This window comes from Tyto alba, unplaced genomic scaffold, assembly GCF_018691265.1.
Source record: "Tyto alba isolate M040663 unplaced genomic scaffold, T.alba_DEE_v4.0 Super-Scaffold_11, whole genome shotgun sequence".
NCBI classification, from domain to species: domain Eukaryota; kingdom Metazoa; phylum Chordata; class Aves; order Strigiformes; family Tytonidae; genus Tyto; species Tyto alba.
The window spans coordinates 12243962-12264436 of record NW_024881273.1 but is presented as its reverse complement, the minus strand read 5'-3'; the positions used below and the strand labels follow the sequence as shown (position 1 = coordinate 12264436).

The 20475-nt window shown below is 54.3% G+C and overlaps 1 protein-coding gene across 15 annotated transcripts in view; it reads right to left on the bottom strand.

Annotated features, from left to right (window-relative positions):
• The window catches only part of GRIN1 (glutamate ionotropic receptor NMDA type subunit 1), a 40678-nt gene that overhangs the window by 9974 nt on the left and 10229 nt on the right, over window positions 1-20475 (bottom strand). For 11 of the 15 annotated variants that reach the window (XR_006164765.1, XR_006164764.1, XM_042786517.1 and 8 more), the window contains exons 3-19: window positions 18713-18889; window positions 14085-14147; window positions 13207-13307; window positions 12449-12570; window positions 11721-11895; window positions 10101-10245; window positions 9921-10004; window positions 8621-8756; window positions 7578-7705; window positions 7250-7414; window positions 6800-6918; window positions 5975-6087; window positions 5324-5472; window positions 4376-4533; window positions 3729-3890; window positions 1864-1973; window positions 550-695 (exon numbers count right to left, since the gene is read on the bottom strand). Coding sequence is in view for 13 of the 15 variants with exons in the window: in XM_042786517.1 (XP_042642451.1) it covers window positions 550-695; window positions 1864-1973; window positions 3729-3890; window positions 4376-4533; window positions 5324-5472; window positions 5975-6087; window positions 6800-6918; window positions 7250-7414; window positions 7578-7705; window positions 8621-8756; window positions 9921-10004; window positions 10101-10245; window positions 11721-11895; window positions 12449-12570; window positions 13207-13307; window positions 14085-14147; window positions 18713-18889 (2253 nt within the window). In the remaining 2 variants the exon portion in view is untranslated. The remainder of the gene's footprint in view (window positions 1-549; window positions 696-1863; window positions 1974-3728; window positions 3891-4375; window positions 4534-5323; window positions 5473-5974; window positions 6088-6799; window positions 6919-7249; window positions 7415-7577; window positions 7706-8620; window positions 8757-9920; window positions 10005-10100; window positions 10246-11720; window positions 11896-12448; window positions 12571-13206; window positions 13308-14084; window positions 14148-18712; window positions 18890-20475) is intronic. The other 4 variants (XM_042786518.1, XM_042786524.1, XM_042786521.1 and 1 more) reach the window with 1 other exon arrangement.

The following is a 20475-nucleotide window of genomic DNA, read 5'->3' as shown; positions in this document are numbered from 1 at the left end:
CCGGGTATGACAAGGGCTACCACACCCCCCAGGGCGTGGGCAGGAAGGGGGAGGCGATGGAAACCATCCCTGGAGCATTTCTCCACCTGAGCACTGGGCAGGGATGCCCAACGGCAGTGGATTAACCCTCCCGTCTGCTGGTGAGCGCAGCTGGGACCGGGTGGCAGGGCCGAGCGCCCGCGGAGGGAGCCGTGTCGGCACCACTTGCGTGGCCAGGGCAAGACGTGGCTCCGGCACGTGGTCCCCAGCAGAGCAAAGTCCCCACCCCAAGCACCGCTGGGGGCATTCGGGCCAGGTGTCTGTCCCAGCCGGAGCTGTGCACAACACCTCCCGCGAGAGAGGGCATCGGCCAAGGGCAGCTCCCAGGGACAAGGCAAGGACCCTACCCTAGCGCTTGCTAGGCACCCAGTAACGCCCAGCTGGAGCTACTGGGGTGCAGGGTGGGGGACAGAGGGCCCCATGCTAATCCACAGCTCTGCATTCACTGATTTGGTGAAGGAATGGAAAACGCACCTGTTGGAGATTTGCTCTAAAAACGGTTTGTCCTACCTGCAGGTTTTTCCTCCACACATTAACGGCCGCAAACGCCAGCTGCATCTGCTTCCTCCGCGCGTCCTTATGCCTTTTGTAAGCTATTTCTATGAATATTAAAAATATCCCGGCAACAATACCTCCAGCCACCAGCATAAACACACCTGAAATAAGCAGGAAAGTTACAGGGGGCAATGGAAATTGCACCATGACACTTCATTTCCTCTGTATCCCGCTCAGCAACAGGAGCATCTGCCAACCCAGGGTCCCCCCGGCCCCCCGCCATCCCCCCCGCAGTCCTGGAGGGGCCGGGGAGGGGAACTCAGCAGAGCAGGGCAGGCGCTGCAGGTTGGGCACCCGCAGCGATGGGCAGAAAGGTGACGGGGCACTGGATGTCCGTGCAAGCTCGTGTCTGTCGGGCACGGGGCAGCGGCTGCGCCGCAGTGATGCTGGGGCGGGCACGGTGCGCTGGGGGCTGCACTGAGCCCCAGGGCAGACCCTGTCCCCTGGGGCTGTAGGGTGGTTTGCACCAGAAACCCAGCTCTGGTGCTCCCACTCGGCTCATCGAGAAGGACAGCCATGCACAGAGCTCTCTGTGCTGTCCACGGCCGGCTGCTACCCTCTGGGCTGACATTCTGGGAGAGGTGTTTTGAGGAGATGGAGCAAAGTGTCCCCTCTCTTGGTGCTTCTGCCCTGGCCTGTGGTGCCCAGCAAGGATGGGGTCCCGTCAGACACCCCTCATCCCGCATCACCACTCTGGCTGGGTGAAGGACCGGCAGCACCACATAGCCACAAAGAGAGAGCCTGTCTGGGGGAACTTGCAGTATTTGCAAAAGGGGACCAAGAAAAAACCCTTCTGTATCGATTATCCTCCTCCTGCCCCCTGCCCCTTGCCCGGGGCCAGCCAGGACACGCTCCTCAGGGCTGGGGGCTGCCCCTCGCCGCCAGCTCCCTCCTGCAGCAGGGTCCTCACTCGCCTCCGTGGCGGCTCTCGCCTCCCCCGAGGTGCTGCTCCCCTCTCTCTGCCTTGGCGACAGCTCTGATTTCACTGTGACAGCCGCAGTTTGGCCAGAGCAGAGGGAGGGGAGCAATGTTCAAAGCAGGACAGCCCCACCGATGACAAAGCCACCCCAGGGAAGGTGGGGGAAGCTTCGTGGAGCTGTTTCAGACAAGGTGGGATTGGAGCCCAACACAGCAGCCTCCCAGCGCTAGGAAAGCACAAACCCAGAAGAAGCAGAGCTTTGGCCCGAGAGGAGAGCCCCGGAGAGGAGAATGTCTTGAGCGAAAGCAGGCTACCCAGCGAAGAGGAAGAAAGAGGTTTGCAGAACAAACCTGCCATATTTTCAAAGGTGAGTGTTGCTGGGGCATTGCTACGGGAATCACACTCCTGATACCTCACCCAAGTCTTGTCCAAATCCTCCATGAAGCCGTTCTCGTGGGACCTGAAAGCACAAGGAGACAGGACAGAGTAGTCACCGGGGACCAGCCAGAGGCAACTGGGGCATATGCTCTTTGTGCCTTCATGCCCTCCGTCCTAGGGCTCTGCACATGCCTGCAGCCTACAGACACACGAATCCACGGGGTGTGTGCGTGCACACGCATGTGCATGTACAGCTTTTGCACAGAGCGTGTGTGTGGGGGGCCTGTCTGCAATCACTGTTTGCACACTTCCAGCGCTGCCACAAGCCAAGTGCAGCGGGTGCGAGGAGGCATCCACAGCTGCCTGGTGTCACCGTCCTGTGTCTGAGAGCTGGCGAGCCGGCCAGCTGCTGCCAAAAAGAGCGATGTGTAAGCTCAGTTCCCAAGGAGAGGGATGGAGCTGATGTGTGTGGGCAGTGCTCAGAGAGTGCTTGGAGAGAAGGTGCAGGTAGCTGACACGAACCACATCCCCGGTGCCCACCCACATGCCCCCCCCCCCCCCCCAACCTGCCAGGGCCACCTGGGAGCTCAGGCAATGCTGGACCCAATCCTGTCTGGTGATCACCGGCACCCTCTAGATCAGGGCAGGAGCAAAACTGCTGCCTGGCAGCTGCCTGCTCTGCACAGCGAGGGCTGGGACTCCCAGTAACCTGTGTCACAGCTTGGGAGGAAACAAACTGTAATCCTGCAGTGCCCACTTCTGCCTGAACAGCTAGTGGGGATGGAGGTGGGCACGGAGCACACATCCCACCACAGGTCCCCCTGCACTTTCCCCCCAGTTCCTGCCACATCCCTAGCTCCTTCCTGAGCCACCTGTAGCCCTGGGCTTCCACATCCTCTCCCAGGAGTACACCAAGGGCTCCTGCTGCCTCTCCAGGCTTCTCATGTTCTTATCCCAAATCCCATCTGTCCCTCTGACACCCATCCCCATGGTGAGACCACCCATAGATGGGGTCTCATGGCTCCCTGCATTACCCTAGGTCCTGCCTGTGTCTTCCATATCCTGCCCATCCACTCTCTCAGGCCTTTTATCTCTGCATCTTGGGCAGGACGCTGGTGGCTTCTGACCCTATCTCTCTGTAAAATTAATATCGCATGCTCCCCTCCCTCCACTTGCTGCTTCCCAGCTGCCTGTTACTCCATCAACACATTCCTCTGTCTTCAACACATGGGGCATTTCCAAATGAATACAAGGAAATCCCTTTTTACCCATAATATCAGACTGACTTGTGGCACCCCATGCTGCAGGCTAATGCTGGTATGAAAGCCTTAGCTGGACTCCACAGAGGTCCTGACTTATCTCTGTCTCACAGGAGTAGCCAGAGTTAAAAGAAAAGCTCCTGTAAGACCAAGACAGGGCAGTGCAGTGCTGTTGGCCAGGCTGAACTCACAGGGAGAAGTGGGGAAATGGCAGCACCCCTACCTGCTGCTGCAGCCCGTGCCCTGCACACGAGGGCCTGGTGCTGGATGGCCCCAGGGCAACTCTCTATCAGCTCCTGTGGCCGAGCATGGCTCCTGCTCCCTGCCCGTGGCCACTGCTGCTCTGCTCTGCTGTCCCCTCCCACCAGCCCTGTGCTGCTCCCCTGCCCCACGTGCTGGAGCTGAGGCCGTGGCCACTCAGGCACGTCTCCTTCACCAGCAGCGACACCGCAGCCCTCAGAGTCCCTGTCGCTGCAGAGGGTTTGGAGGGTGGGGTGGCAGTGCCTGGCATGAGGCTACTTGCGTGCTAATACATGCAGCATGTGGGGCGAGCCCCATGACGAGAGCTGTGTACGGACTTGAGGATGGCCAGGGAGACGTTCTGCTTCCACGGGCTGTCCTTGCGCATCCCGATCCCAAAGCCGGAGCGGAAGAAAAGCTCCCCCGTCGTCACCAGGTCACACTTCTGGGAGGCTTCAAACTCCAGCACCGCGGAGTCCCAGATGAAGGCGTGGAGCTTGCTGGACAGTGAGAGAGGACAGGCAGGTAAGGATGGGCAGCCCAGCTTGTCTGCAGTTACTGTGGGAGCAGCGAGGGTGCTCCCAGCACTAATTGACTGGCATCACCCTCCTCCCAGAAGGGTCTGTGCTGCTGGGAGGCAAAAGGTTTGGCAAAAGTTTGGAGGAGGAATGTGAAGGGTTTTTCATGGGATTTAAAGTCACCCAGCCTTGCACAGAAGGAGGTTCAGAGACCAGAAGTGGAGGCCATGGCCAGGGTCAGGGCTCCAGCTGTGCCTTTCCCCATGCAGACCTTGCGCTCTCCACCCAGAGACCTGGTACGCACCAGGACTAGGAAGATCCCACCCAGCACCAACCGGGCAGGTCCCATCAAGCCATGCTTTGACTGCAGTGCCCTCCAGGTTTGCACCAGCCCTGCTTGCTCCCCCAAACTGCAGCTTCCTGAAACTCTTCCCAGAACGGCTGGTCAAGGTTCTGGCCCCACTCACTTGTCCCTCACTGCCTGGATGGCTTCGGCAGCGCTCTCGTAGTTGTGCTTCTCCATATGCCGGTACATGGTGCTCAGCTCCACCTGCCGTCGGAAGTAGATGTCCACTGAGCTCTGCTTCACCGTGGCGTAGATGAACTTATCCGAGGGGTTGCGCAGCTGAAAGGCAAGGGCAGGGTTCCTATTTCTTCTGTCCTTCATCAACCAAATTGGCTCACCCCAAAGCTGTGTTTCCTAATTTCCCATCTCCTTTAGAGACCTGCTTCCCAGACAAGACTTTGATCTCCTCATCAGAGATGAAGATGGCATGGGGCGGTGGGTGCTCTGGGACCACGGCGGTGGGGCAGGGGACGTTATGGGACAGGGTCACCATGGCACTGAGGATGCAGGAGGCCTGTGGATGCCATGGGGCTGGCAGTGCCATGGGCAGAGGACGCAGTAGGGTGTGGGATGCTGCAAGTCAGCACTGCTGTGGGGTACATTCCTGTGTGCCTGGGCTGATAAGCTGTGGCTGTGTCCTTGCCAGAGCAGGAAATGGATTTGAGGCATGCTGGCATCTGCTGAGAGTATTGACTGCACCGCAGGGACAGTTTCATTAGTTATAACTCATCTATAATGAATTGTTTCCTCGTTGGTTAGTGCAGGCTCTCCAGGAACTGGCAGGCAGTTTGGCTGGGTATGTGTTATTTCTGGACAAGTTATTTTCCTGCTGATCCCTCCCCATGTCTGTCCATTCCCACCCAGCACAAGGGCTCAGACCCACCAGCAACGGCCCCAGGCAGAGATAGCTGAGGCTCAACCCTCTGGCACAGACCCACAGCCATGTTAAAGCAGGGCTCTGGGTACCACAAGCCACATTATATGAGCCAGGAGATGCCCACTGGAGACATCTCCTGCATCTCTGCCCAGGGGAGGACAGGGAAGGGGAAAAGAAGCAAGAGGCCATTACCCGGGGGTCATTAATGCCCGTAATTCTCTCCTCAGGCCGGTCTAACACCAGGAAGGCTGCCAGGTTGGCAGTGTATGAAGCCACAATGATCATAGCAAATCCAGCCCACACCATGCCAAGAATACGGGCAGAGAAACTCCGGGGAGCACCTGAAGGAAGAGAGGCAAGATCAGACTGGCATGACAAGGGCTTGACTTGGTTGCCAAAGCTGCGCCCATCCCACACGAGACCAGTGGCAGCTGCAGATGTGCACCATCTATCCGCTCTGCTGACAGCTGTGCAAGGAGCTTCTGCCTTGCCCAAACAAAGAAAAACCCAGCTCCTTCCAGGGCATGCTGTGTCTCACCCTGAGTGGATGGGTAACCGCGGGCCGGAGAAGCAGCCCAAGATAGACCTGTTTCCCATCACTAATGGTGAGGAGCAGCAGGGTGGTCTGCAGAAGTGTTACAAGTGTGCCACCCCCAGCATCACCACATCTCCTACCAGCCAGCTCCAGGGAAGGCTCAGGGAATGAGGTGTCCCAAGGGCATCAGCCCTGCCACAGAGGGAGGCAGTGGAAGAGGGCACAGGCTTCTCACCCAGCCCTGTGTCCCCACCAGCTCAGGGCTGGGGCTGCAGGGCAGAGCAGTCCCGCTGTGTGCTGTGACACACCTTCTCCGATGCCGGAGTTCAGCAGGACTCCCCAGGAGAACCACATGGCTGAGGAGAGGGTCAGGGCATCTTCCTCCTCCTCCTCGCTGTTCACTTTGAACCGGCCAAATGGGCTGTAGAGGAAGACAGAGAGCTTTTCTCATATCCCTTATCATGGTTCCCAGGGCTCTCCATTGTGCCCTAAGTGCCCTGATTACAGCTCAACATCACACCCCTGCAGACCGTGCCTATGCCTCAAACAGCCCTTCACCCCACTTTTCACCCCTCATATCCCACTGCCTGGCACGTCCCCTCTGCTGATCTACAACCCTGTCTGGCTCACACTGGTACTGGTCCCGTCATGCTTCTCTCTGTGCCAGAAAGACCATCTGATCCTGGCCAGCTCAAGCCTCTCCCACCACAACACGGAGGACTCACTGCAGATTAACTGCAAAAGCCTCTGGGCACAGAGCAGAGGGGGGGACAGGCTCCCTGCCCTTCAGAGGAGCTGCCTGAGGGCCAAGGAAGGGGACTAACTCAGAGCCCAGGAGCTAACGGTCCCCTTGGTCAGGCGTCTGCATGGCACCTGGTCTGATAGGCATGTTCCCACAAATCCAGGTGTCGAGCACCCCACATATCCATATCTCTCAGCTTAGTAGTAGCCAGAGAGGCAGGAAGCCTCATTCCAGGGATGGTGGGGCAGAGAAAGTGGCTTTAGCTCCTGCAAGAGCCTCCCACAGAGCTGCAGGGCTGTGCCCGAGCAAGACAGTGCAGGGACCCAGGGGACGGTTCCCAGGAGCACCTCCCTGTCCCCTCCAGCCCTTGGGTGACCCAAAGGGCACTCACCTGAATCGGTCTAAAAGGTACAACATCACTGCCACCACGTGCACAGATAAGCCCACCAGGAGCCAAAGCGTGCTCTGGAAAGGCTGCATGAACGAGTCCAAGGTGCTGCGGGGGATTTCCTAGCACACAGGAGAGAGGTGAACAGCACTGGCACCCAGCATGCCTGCACTCTGCCTGCCTGGCTCCACTCACAATGGCCCCTGCCCTGCTCTGAGCTCCTCCTGCTCTACTACACAGGAAGGCTCAGGGTGGCTGAGACAAGACCCACCATTAAAACCAGCAACCTGGAGGCTGGTATCCCCCAGCAAAGGCTGGGATTTGCAGTGGCAGCACTGGGGTGGGCAGGGGGCAGCAGCTGGGGGAGCTGGGCATGGTGCAGGCATGGCACGTGTCTGCAAGCTGGGGAGCAAAGGACACCTCCCCCATTCTACAAAACATCCCAGCCCATACCTTCTTCACAAGGATGGTGAGGCCCTGGTACTTGAAGGGCTTGGAGAACTCAATGTACTGTGCCCGCTCGTTGTTGATGGTGAGGGGAGCCACAATCATGTCCGCTTGGCCGCTCAGCAGTTCCCCCATCATCCCGTTCCACTCCTTCTTGTTGCTGTTGTTAACCTGCCAGCGAGGAAGCGCAGGATCAGCCCACTGCCCTGACACCTGCCCCCCACCAGCCAGGACCCCCCGCGCACTGCCCTCCCACCCCTGCTCCAGAGAAGGACCTGGGGGTGTTTCAACACACGATACGGGCAAAGAGATATCACAGGCTGCCCAAACTCACCCGCTCTTGGGTACCAAATTTACCATCAGCCACCAGGTGAACCTCGTAGGTGAAGTTCATCACCCCTGCCAGCCGGATGAGCAGGTCGATGCAGAAGCCGTAGCAGCACAGTGCCACGGTGGGGCGTCCTGCAGGAGGGAGAAAATGGGGGGGATGAGGGGAGGCAGTCCTTTGCCAGAGACCCCATGCAGGATCCATGGCCGTCCCCAGCGAGAGCAGCCACCTGCATGGCTCTGGTTTCCTATGAGATGCAATCATGTTATTCAGGCAGGGCCATCCGCCTTGACCACCCTCTCCCACTGCCTCCATCGCCTAGGGGTGCTGGCAAGGTGGGGGCAAAGGGTTTGCTATGTCCCAGTGAGATGGGCTGAGAGTTGGGGCTACCAACCCACTGCAGGGGGCAGAGGGGGCTTGGTGCATGCAGGCTATGCTGGAGGAGGGCTAACACGAACCTGTCAGGTTGAACACAGCCCAGGACACAACTCAGGGCTGGGGAGGGGCGAGCTGTGCAACGGAAAGCGTGATAGGACAAGGGGATGCACTTCAAGTGGATTTGGGCAAGCCTGGCATTGCTAAGCAGCTCACACACCCCACCAGGTGCTCACTCCTAATCCTGAAACAAGTTTTCCATAACAGAATGGTTTGAAACTGGTGTTGTTAATACCAGTGCGGCAGGCTCTAATGTGCCTCAGGGTTCTTGCTTCTGCTTGAGATCAAGGCAAAGAGGATTGGAGCATGTCAAGAGAGATAAACATGGGATGCAATCCCCCCAAAACAGCCCTGGAGCCCACCCAGAAGAAAGACAGTGGGAAAGTCACCTGTTGGGGTCAAAAACCTGAATCCCAGTGCCCAGTTACTGCACAGTACTACTGTGAGGCTGAGCTAACAGGGGAATTTGGGGGGCTGAATGTTCTGTCACCTTTCTGCTCTTCCTCTTCTGGGCCTCCTGTGTGACTGAGCACCCTCCCTGGGGACCCATTCTTGGGTCTTCATCAGCTGGGTGGGCTGAGGGAGCCACTATGCTCAACACCAGACTGACTTACCTGGGATGGTCTCGTTGGGTCCAGTGCAAAAGACCTTTTTCACAGGATCTCCATTGATGGTGAATTCCTCCCTGCATGTCCCATCTGCTTGCGTGGGCTTCACATACACAAAGGGCTCTTGGTGGATTGTCACAATCTGCAAGGTGGAGCACAAACACACACTTGTCTCCGTTCCCCTCCAGAGCTATGTTCCCCTGGGTGGGGAGTTGGGCTGCCCTCTCCACACAAGCATGGTCAAAATGCCGCGGTGCCCTCCTCAGCTGCCATCTCAGCACATGAGACCACTCAGCCCAGCAGAAGGACCTGGCTTTGGCATGGGGAAGGTTTGCCTTCCCTGCACCTAAAATGAGGAACAGCCATATTGGCGTCTTCCTTTGTGTGGCACTTTCGGCCTCAAAGCCTTTCACAGCCCTTTCCCTAAGAGCAGGCTGATGAGAGCCACCGCACAGCCAGGATTCGTGCCCCGAATGGTGCTCTAGAGACTGTCACACCACCCCAAGCTAATGCAGATATTTCAGTCCTGCCCTGGACCTTTTCAGTAAAGCATCATCCGAATGCATCTGCACCACTTCTGCAAAAGAAGGACTCACTGCCAGTGGGAATGTGTGATTTCCCTCGCCTGGACAGTAGGACAAATGAACAGTCATACTGGCTAGACTAGCCTGCCCAGGATTCAGTCACTAAAATGGCTGCTGGGCTACACTTAAGCAAAGGGCATGAGAAGCAAAGCAAGAGTGGAGGGACCTTCTCCTGGTGTCACCTCCAGCTTCTGGCCATCAGCTCTTTAGGGATTTCCCAAGCCCAGTGTTGCAGCCATCAGCCCATACACCCACTGGCTTGTTTAATCTCCTCTTGAACCTCTTTCCTTCTGGCCTCCACGCTGCCTAGCAGCAGTGGGCTCCAGAACTGAACTATGCCTTGGCCAAAGCATTTCCTGCAAACCTGTGCTGGCTGCCCTCTGGCTCCCAAGCCACGAGGAATGGTGAACACTTATCCCTCCATTCCTTCTCCCCTGTTGTCTCTCATATCCCCTTTCCAGCTGTCTCTTTCCAAACTAAAGGATGCCCGCCACCCTACTTAGTTTGTCTCCAGCTGGAAGCTGTGCTCTAACTCTGAACACCCTCCAGTACCTTCTCTAAGTTGTTCTTCTATATTGTCTCTGAGATGGTAAGTGCCCTGGGTTTGCAAATGCTGCTGAGGGCTGCCAAGGCAGCAGTGGAAGTGGGAGGCAGATAAAGTCACAGCTCTGCATGCAAAGAGCTGAGGACACCCGCCACCCCCTAATGCCATTTGCTGTTACCTTCAACTTGGTCGACATCTGATAGCCTTGAGGTTTCTCCGTTTCTCCCCCTGGCCAGATAATCTTCCGGTCGTTGGTCAAGACCTGTGACCAAACCCAGAAGGAGATAGACATGAGGCCACAGGTATCCACCCCAGCGCACACCCCCCTCCTACCCAACCTGTCCAGGCCTGTATGTACATGGCTGCCGTTGTAAATCCCAACTTGGACCAGTTTCCGATTCTGCAGGTTCATGATGCTGTAGTTGGCAAACTTTCTGTCCCCGTCCTCATTGAACTCCACCCGTCCAGTGACACCCTCTGAGTACTTGGAGGACATCAACACCCTATGGAGAGAAACAGAGTGGGGCCAAGCTAGAAAACCTGCTGTGGCCATTGGGACACCTAAGAAGGCATCAGAACCACTAATGCTTTCTCTCAGTTTCTTGCCATACGGCCACTACCCTACAGAAGTCCAGTCAAGGCTACCTATGGTCTGTTCACAGGGTCATCCCCTCTTGGAGGATGGAATCAGTTTCCCGAATGTTGTACTACCATATCTGTTGTCACCACCCCTTGTTTTCCACCAGATCAGTCCCATTCCCTTAAGGAATAATCAGTCCCATAGCACCCAAGGATACCTTCCTCTGGGGGTCCCTTGGGAGCTGTGTCCATGCCACTGCTCCTGGTGCTTCTCTCTGGCACCAGCCCATTGCAGCCTGGGGAGTGCCCTAGACACACACATACACTACCAAGGGGAGAACCAACCCCCCATATCCTGGAAAGATGATAGTGAAGACACAAAATTGCCTGAGCCACTTGCAATGCACCACAGAGAACAACTCTGAGTAGCTCATGCCAGATTGTGTTGCTGCGGAGGATGTCAGAAATTTTTTCTAAAACAATCTTCAGGCTTTGCAGGTCCCATGCTCAACAGAACCCAGACCTACAGAAAAGGCATCCCACAGACACCATGGCTATGTCTGCAGAGAGCAGCCCTCCCACACAGGGAGCCACACTGCAAAGGGAATTGCTGCTTTACCACGATCCAGCCTGCAGAAGAGGCCCTTGTGGCTCCAGCATCTGCAGTGATGCAGCACAAAACCCCACGCAGCACTAAGACTGGGTTCTGGGAAATGCATGCAGCATCTGCAGATCACACTGCCCACAGCAGCAAGATCCAGCATGCGCGCGCTCTGATCTGCTGAGATCCCACCACCCAAAACCACAGCACCAGTATTTGCTTCAGCAGAGAACAGCCTGTCCCATGCATGGAGAGCTCTTGCCCCCAAGACTTGCTTGCAGCATGCTGACCCATGTCACAGCCCTGAAATGTTCAGCAAGAAATGGGTCTGCAGCACTGAGCTAAAATTTGACAGAAATTTTTCCCTACCCTCATTTGGCAGAAAACCCCCTTTCTCCCCTCTTCGACCCACAGGATTAAGGTCCGGACCAGAGATCTTCTGGGGCCCAGATCTCTTCCTCCTAGAGTTGCTCCCTGCCCACACGGATCCCAGCTGGCCAAGCATTTTCCAAATTGGTGCCAGGCACCAGGATGGTGCCTAAACAGCCTGGACAAACTGGAGACCAGTGCCTGAGTCCAGTGTCCTGACTAGTTTTCTAGGAGAGACGTAGCCCTCACACTTGAATCATGCAGGAGAGTCCAAGCAATCTTATGCCACATGCCTCAAAGCTTTTGTGACAGATACTCTGAACAAAGGTTCCACGTTGCTCTCCTGCACCTCTTCCACATGCTCCCACCTTTTCCAGCTCTCCCCCAGCAGGTCCTCTGCTCCCTCCAGCAGGACCCTTTCCCAAATACCTCTTGAAAAGGGGTCCTGTCTTCCAGATGTTGGTGTTGCCCACGCAGCCCCGTGGTGGGTCTGTGATATTCTCCTTCTCAAACAAGTCGTGCACAGCCTGAGCCACCACTGCAACAGCGTCACTGATGTGGGCTGACTCGTTCTTCCCATTGATGAGCTGCAAACCGATCACGCCTGCCGCAAGCAGAGAGGAGGAGGCAGGTTAGTGCCCTTGGGCATGCTGGCTGCTCCAACGTTACTCCCGTGCACGGGGCTTGGGGACCAGCAAGCACTTGGTTATGGGCTGAGGATTCCCTGGATGCAGCTGGGGAGTTGTCTGAGCTTCAGGCAGGGGCAGACAGGGGAAGCGGCTGCAGCGGCACTGGGCTGGCACCGTCCTGCCTGCCAGAGGGGGACTGGGGACAGCTACATGGACCGCTGACACCCTGTGCTCCATGCCCACTGCATTGCCCAAACCTTTCCCCCGGGTGACAGCCAGCTGGCAAACCCCCAGTGAGCTGGATTTGGGGCATGGTAGAGTGGCCCAGGCTGCTAGACCGCTGTCTCCTCATGCAGGAAAAGGGAGCAGAGAGCAATGTGTGGGATCCTCCACTCGCTTGGGACCACCACGGCATCGCGTTCCCCCAGCCCGAGGGGTCCCCAGGAGGGCAGGTGCTGCTCGTCCCAGCTCTGCAGGCTCCTCCAAGCCTGCCTGACAGCAGGACACATGCCTCCCGCGGGTGCCTACCATCAGGGGCGTAACGCAGGGCATTGCCCGATATCTCCCGTTCCCCCACCAGCCACACGTAGCCGGAGCCCGTCATATTGAGCATGGCTGCTGATCTGTACACCGTAGCCGCATCATCCTCACTGCAACGAGAAGAAGGGAACGGCAATGTGGCTCCAGGCGCCGGATGGCCCCTTTTCTCCTGTGTCGGATCCCAAGGGGGTGGCAGTGCCAGGGAAAACATCCTCAGGCAGCCCTTCTCTGACAGCTGGTTCTCCTGGGCAATGGCTAACTCCTTGACGCAATAGGAACCTTTCTTTCAGCTTCATCTAATCCCACAGCACCCAGAACTGCTCAGCATCTACAGATCTGGCCCATTCCTTATTGCTCACCGTCTAGAGGCATGGGGGCAATAAGGCTCCCCTCCTTCACAGGTGGATCAGGATACATCATGAGTAATTATTGCTGCTTCTGCAGCTGCTAACACTTTGCAGGACAGCCAGGCATCTCCACCGTGCTCATGACTGCAAGCTCCCTGGCCTGCAGCATGCACAGCACAGCACAGCACAGCACAGCACAGCACAGCACAGCACAGCACAGCACAGCACAGCACAGCACCCACCACCTGCCTGGAACATGGGGCTTCACGTGGGTTTTCTCCCACAGTCTTGGAAAGGATGACAAGCCCCAGATCTGCAGAGACTCCCGTGCTCAGCAGCGTTGCAAAGGGGAGAGTGAGGAAATCAGAGCAGGGAGGGAAAGGGACGGCTCTGCCTTACCTGGCAGAAAGGATGATGACACGAGCCTCCAGCTCCTTAGCCTCCAGCAGCAGTGACGTCACGTTTTTGGTTCCAGGGTCAAACTGAAGCACTTTCTCAGCCTGTGATTAGTGTGAGCAAAGCTGGTTAGTGCGAGAGCCCCAGGACTGCTTGTGAGAGCCATGCTATCTAGAAAAGGGTCAAGAGAATTCATTAAACTGCACAAAAGTCTGCTAAATAAGGTTGGTTATAGCTACGTTTTTCTTTTTTCTTTTCTTTTCTTTTCTTTCTTTTCTTTCTTTCCTTCCTTCCTTTCTCTTTTAAGGTTTTGGCGTTTTTTTGTTTTTTTGTTTTTTTGTTTTTTTTTGCACTGTGCATGCAAACTGAAGTCAATCAAGACCCAAAAAGAGGCGTGCATTGTACAGGAAAGAGAAAAAGGCTTTGAAATGCAATTGAAAACTCAAACGAGTGTAGTTTTTCAAAAACATGGGAAATGAAAAAAACATATTGCACAGGGTTAACCTTTGGGAGTAAAAGTGAGCAACTTACACCAAGGAACCGTTTCCTTTGGGGAGGAAAGGGGGTTGGTTCAACTTTTCAAAAAAAAAAAAAACAACTTGCAAGTTAATTACTGGTTCACATGCATGTTTCAAAAAGAAATCCTTCCAGGGTCAGCTGGCTAGGTTTCCATTCTCAAGTCCAAACCAAACTATCTCAACATAAAAACGTGCTACCAAGAAACATAGTCATGGATCTTTTTTTTTTTTCTTTCTTTTCTTTTCTTTTTTTCTCTTTCTCTTTTTTTTTTTTTTTTTTCTTTTTTATTTTTCTGGTGGCTGTTGCTATTTTTCATTTGCTAGTTAGGTTGGTGGGCGGCGTGCATTTCCATGCATATATACCTTGGGTCCTCGCTTGTTGTCATAGGAAAGTTGGTCGAGGTTTTCATAGTTCCTTTTTTTACTCTGATGAATAATGTGCACAGAGAAAATATGTAGACACAGAAGAATATTATAAACAGTTGAAAATGACGTGTAGTAAAGCAATCCAACATCCACCTCCTCCTCCACTGTTTGCTAAAGGGTCTCTATAACGCTGGAGCTCGCAAAAACCACTATCAGGAGAGAGTGCCTCAGCTCTCACGGGAGCGTCACGGTGCAAAGCCGTATCGGTTAGAGCAAGCCTGAGTGTCACAGCTGTTGCGATGCAGTTGCACGTCCCTTGTGGGACTGGGGAATTCTTCAGCAAGAAATTTTTATCTTAAACTCAGAAACAATCTATGCATCTCTAAGGGCCTAAGTGATGGGATTTCCATGGAATTACTGTGGAAGTAAAGGACAAAATGTTGTGTACGGAAAGTGCTGGATAAATGCAAACTGTTACAGTTAAGAGTATCAGCATTACTACCGTCACTATTGTCATTACAATCCTGTTCACCCCACGAGAGTTCACAGCAAGTGAGGTGTCTCAGCTGAACTTCTCCCTGCAAGGAGGGAGCAGCTTTTTGGAGCACTGTTGCCATCCAAAAGAGAAAGAAAAAGCTCTCTACATCCCGTGCTGGCTCAAAGCGTGGCGATATGAAGCGATGGTGATCATGGGATGACATTGCAGCTTTTACCTGGTGCTTGGGGAGGGTCGAGGGCACCTCGTGGCTCTGCGGCACATGGGTGGCCTTGGGAGGTACAGCTGCTGGAGACCACAGTGCCCATAACCTGGCCCTATGCGTGGCTAGTGGGACTCACTGCTTGGTGGTCTCCATGCTGCTGGCTGGAGCATTGCACCTGGACTAGGGGCAGGTAGCTCAGCATGCACTGACCCTGCAGATAACAGACTGGAGCAGTGAGCCTGCTCCTCCCCTTGTCTCCTGCTTGAGCCACTTCTGCTGTTTGGCCCCAAAGGAGCCAGGGGCATGAACCCTACTTCTGGAGGTTTCCTCTCCTCCAGGCAGCATGCTGAGAGTCAACACCCTCTGTTCTGAGGAGCCTTGACCCTGCAGCAGCATGTACAGAGCCCCATGGATCTTCGTGGGAGCAACCCCTGTGGTTAGGCCAATAACATCGACCTGACAGTGCCTGCAAGATAGTTCATGGCAGGTTTTGGTGGGGCATAGTCTGACCTCTTCTTCTTGGCCCCACCCAACCCCAGCCAGGCGTCCCTGATCTGTGTGTATGGGGTATGGGACACAGCTCTACTCTGATCTCCATGTCGCAGCATCTTATGGCAATGGCAACTGATCCTGCCAGGAACCCAACCCTTTGCATCCCCGTAATGCAAGGGTTCATGTTCCCAGATTGTTCCTTAGGCAGCCAGGTTTTATCTTTGCATCTTGCTTTCCAAACTAAATAGCTTGCCTCTTCCTGAGCACTCAGAACGGTCTTTGGCAGGACATTTTGCCAGGTCCTTTCTGTGCAGCTGTATGATCTTTCCTTTCTTCTCCTTGGGCACAGCCTGACAGGTATCTCATTGCTCAAAGAAGTTGGGTCCTTGCAAGGAAAAGTATCTGAGGAGGCAAAATCTGCTTGGAGCCCAGGTCTGCCTTCACTTCTGATGATGTCCGCAGTGAGGATTTCTGCAATGGCTTCCTAGAGTCTGCTCAGATTGTATCGAGACCTGGAGTAACAACTGCCTCAAGGAGAGCAGAGCTGCGGCAGGACAGCATGAATATTCTCCAGTGATGAGATATTGGCCACTTTTCGTCAGGCACTGTCAATTTAGCCAGAAACTTGGTCATCCATCTTGCAGCCTCCAGCCACGAATTGCCTTGTGTGCCCAGGATGTGCTGGCACCTTGACCCAAGCTGGTCAGCAAAGTGAAGCAGAGTCTTGGGTGCAGCAAAGCTGGACCTGATGGCACCTGATCACCTCTGCCTCTCTCTGTCACTATCCCTATGGCCAGAACCAGACCAGTAATGTCTCCTCTCTTCCCTGTTTTTCCCTGTGGTCCTGCAGCCCCTTCCTATTCCTCAGCCTGTGTTTCACACAGGGACCCACAAATTCAAAATTCACCCTCCATCATGTTCTCCAGCATTCACTCAAAAAATTAGCACTTTCATGAACACCACTGTCCCAGAGAAAGGGAGCCAGCACACCAGGGACCTGCAACCTCTGACTTGGACAAACCGATTTTCAAAGCTTCTGGTACTCCCTCCGGCACGTCAGCAGCATTGTGCAACCGTGGCCTGCCCAGATGAATGAGCAGAGTTGTACTGGGATGAAGCAGTAGCTCCAGGCTGAGTTACTGCAGACAGAGCTAAGACAAGGCTAGCACGTTGGGTGACACCAGGGCTGGCCAGCCTGGCCCAAGTGCTGGGCTCCAAATGTCTGATTGAAGTGCAAATCCACGCAATGGTGCCTGCGTGACACCCAGGGCCAGCGCAGACTCCGGGGGACAAGCCATGCTCATATTCAAGAGCTCAGGTTGGCAGGTGAGCCTCTGACCCATAGCAGATCTCCCAGGTCCTCAGGGGCTGTAATACAAGCCTTGAGGAGGTGGAGAGCAGGTCTCCTGCCTGCTCCCTCCCCAAGGCCCAGGCTGCCCTTGAGGAGGTTGGGGAGGGGTCCAGGGTAGCACGTGATGGCATGAAGAGAGTCAGCACACCAGTGATTAGAAGAGCAATTAGACAGCAGAAGAGATTGAGGAAGACAGGAAAGCACCAACACGGGTATCTACCACCTTCAAGACCAGTCAGACCAGACAGTTTGACCAGTGCTGCTCCTCAAAGGAAAAAGAAATAAGATGTGGTGGCACACCCCAAAGGGAAGACAAGGTGACCTACCATCACAGAGCACATGTCCCAGGCTGGAGGACGGCCAGGGCTTTTGCAATTGCCCTCTGGCTGCCAAGCGACACCAAGACATGTTGTAGATGCAGTGCAAATGCAGGGCAGGTCTGAGGACAGACCCTCCCTCCCCCATCTTTCAAGCCCCAGATCTCAAAGGCTTTCCTGTAGGATGGGCAGGCTGAAGAAGAAATACACCCTGTGCCTGGAAGCATTGCATGGAGCAAGCAGGGAGTGGAGGCATGAGAGGGAGCAGCAAAAGGGGTGCACAGGAGCTGCAGGAAAACAGAAAGTGGAAATCAAAAGATGCAAGGAAAGGAACGACAGACTGACAGTGGGAACAACCTTTCCACAGCTCTCCCTAGGTGAGGGACACTGTGCTGGGAAAAGGCTTTGGAGAGAAATACTGGCCCGCTGTCACCCAGCAGGAAGCTGCCTTTGGAGGCAGGAGGATCCCACCATGGTTGGTGGCACACCAGTGTCTCACGATGGCCCAGGATGCAGCAAGGATGAGACTTCTTGGAAACCACTGCCAAAACCAAAAGCCTGTTGGTCAGCGTGGCTTGTGCCAGCCCACACCCCTGCACCAGTCCTTCCTCCAGTGGCTTGATGAGAGGTGATGAAGAGCAGTGACAGGCTGCTCTCCCTGGTCTCTCAGCTCAGCCTCCAACTCCAAGCACGAGAAGTGTCTGTGACCACATCTCCTCAACAGCCGACTGCCAAATGTCCAGCAGCTGCTGGTGGGGCTGGAAAAGAGCAGGTTGTTGTCCCTGCCTGTGACCCAGGAGGGAACAGCCAGGAATGGGTGCCCGCCCTGATGCTGCTGGAGACTTGGAGATGAGCTCGGACTCTGCCCACCCTAAGGGGACCTCGCCTTGCCCTGGGCAAGAGGACGTGCTGGGCCTTCACCCCACCGGGTGGGAGGTGGTTCCTTGCCTTCCAGACAGGCACCTGCCTTTGAAGCACTGCAGCTGAACAACTCCCTGTGTTCTTCTTCCCTGCTTGTCTTGAACGCTTGCTCGGTCCTTTTACTCAACAGCAGCAGGTCTGTGGTAGTCCTCCTGACTTTCTAGCAGGCTCGGGGACCTCCCCCGCCTCCCACCCTACGTGGCCCTGAGTGCAGGTGCAGTGCACCTCCTCGATAAAGCTGCTCCCGTCAGCCGCAGCCACCCCTGGGGTGTCAGGAAAGCAGCGTTTGGCATGTGCTTCAATGGAGATGGGAACGGGGGCGCCAGCCTGCAGCCGCAGAGCTGACAGCTTTATAGAGAGGGTGCATTATACCTCCGTGCATCAATGCGTCTGCTGTCCTTGCCCCTCCTAAGACACTAAGGTGAGCTCCACTTAGCCAATTCAGAAGCTGCTTTTTGGGGTTGGTTTGGCACTGCTGGGTCTGCCTGGCCCCTGGGTGGCTGTAATGGGGCAGGTGCTTCCCTAAGCTGAGCGACTGGTCCTCTCCTTAGGTGGGAATCTTGGGCAAGGCATTTGCAGAGCTCCAGGTTATCCTTCCCTTCATTTTGTAGTCGATTTACATGTAGGAGATTTTGACCATGGCAAAGCAAGTGAAATGAATAAAGTACAAAGTTCTGTCAGGTACTAGTCAGACACTGTTGATGCTTTAAGCATGTTAGCCATGTTACAATGGAAAGAAAAGGTGTTTTACATACAGAAATCTACATACATACAACAGCCCGAGACTTCTACTTTTGTTGTTGTTGCTTAAACAAAGCTACAAGACAATGTTCAGGAACTGACCTTGGACTCTCTCTCCTCCAAGAGGGTCTCCAGCTTCTTTTGTGCAGCACGACCTTCGTGGTCGTCACTGACTATCAGAATGACGTGATTCCAGTTGAAGACTCTCATCATCTCAAACCAGACATTGGCCTGGTGAGAGTATGGTGGGACTGTGCGCAAAAAGGACAGGTGGATGCTCTGCAAGGAAGAAAAAGAGCTCAACACAGACTGGTTGGGTCATCAGGCAGGACACGTCTCAGGGACCGGGCAGGTTTGCAGGGACAGGGCTGGGATCGCAAGGCTAAAGAGGCAGAGTAGCAAATTCTGGTAGATCTGTTGGTTGTACACCTTGAGCTACCCTCTGGGACCTGCACCCATTTTTTTCTGGCTGAGAAGCAAAACCTGGCTATGATTTTGTACCTCTCTCTGGTTAATGCAGTGCATGGCAAAGAAGGGTTTTTGCTTTGTGGTCTGTAAATTCACAGTGAAGAAAATCCTATCCAGCAATGAACTGTAAGCAACATTCAGTGCAAATATAGCCTTTCCTTTTGACTTCTTGAAAATATTACTGACCAATGGATATCAAAATGAAAATTACTTCCCTTCAGAGAGCGACAAGGAGCAGCTGCAGGTAGGTGCAGGTATATATTAGCTATTTGTCATGAGAGAAGTTCAGAAAAGCAATTTTATAATATGCTGTTTGGCTGTTTCTAGGTCAGCCTGTTCTGCAGCAGCACACAGGAGGAGGCAGCTCTGGATCCATGTTCCCGCTAACCTATCTGATTTGGTTAAAGACTTCATTATGGTTGGATGATTGGGCAATAGCAATTCTGGCCTAATTAAAAACAGCACTCTTAGGGGAACAATTGGACCAAAAGCTGTAGCTGACAGAAAGGTTTAAAAAAATGCAGCTTTTCCAAAATGCCCTGGAGTCAAATATTATAAAATGAAAGTGCTTATGATCAGTAAGGATGCTCCTTGACAAACCAGCTACATGCTGGAGGGAGGCAGAAGTCTGAATAGGAGAGGACAAAAAAGCAAGCACCATAATATTTATTTTTGTAAGGCTGAGATGGTCCTCTGGACCAAACGGGGCTTGTCCAGTCCTGCTCACCCAGAGACCAGACCCAGCACGGGTCAGAAATAGTCCTGAATGGACCAAAGTAATTCACGCTGAAAGGCAAAAGGTATCATGTCCATCATGGAACTGTGCAGGAGGAACAGGCAGACCAGATAATGCCTTTTCTTCGCACTCAATGTAGTAATAAGGTCAAACCAAACCTTCCAATGTATAGAAAATAGTGCAAAATCCCTGTCATGGTCAAGTCCCTGTACTAGGACAGCAGGTCCGTTCTGGCCCAAAACACATGAATGACAGAGGCAGCAGCAAAAATAACAAAGCACTGGTAACATTTCCTCATTATTGAAGAGACTGAAAAGAACTGTGGGTGCTAATCGAAGCAGGAAACGAACCAGGAGAGACATAACAAGCATCTTAGAGCTGCAGTTTTGTACAACTGATAAAAACCTTCCCAGTTACATGAAGAGCAGGAGAAATGCAGCTCACCCCTCAAGCCCAGTACTAAGCAATGGGATCGGGAAGAAGCCCCATAGGGACAAACAGTGGAAGGACAACTATGGTCTCCACACCAACATGGTGCTCAAGCTCTCTTTGGGGTCAGCAGAGATGCTCAGGTATTTCCAGGTTCAGCTCCACAGCTCAGCCTTAGGGCACAAAAGATGGGTCTGAGCATTTTTAATTTTTAATCCCTGGGCAATTTTAA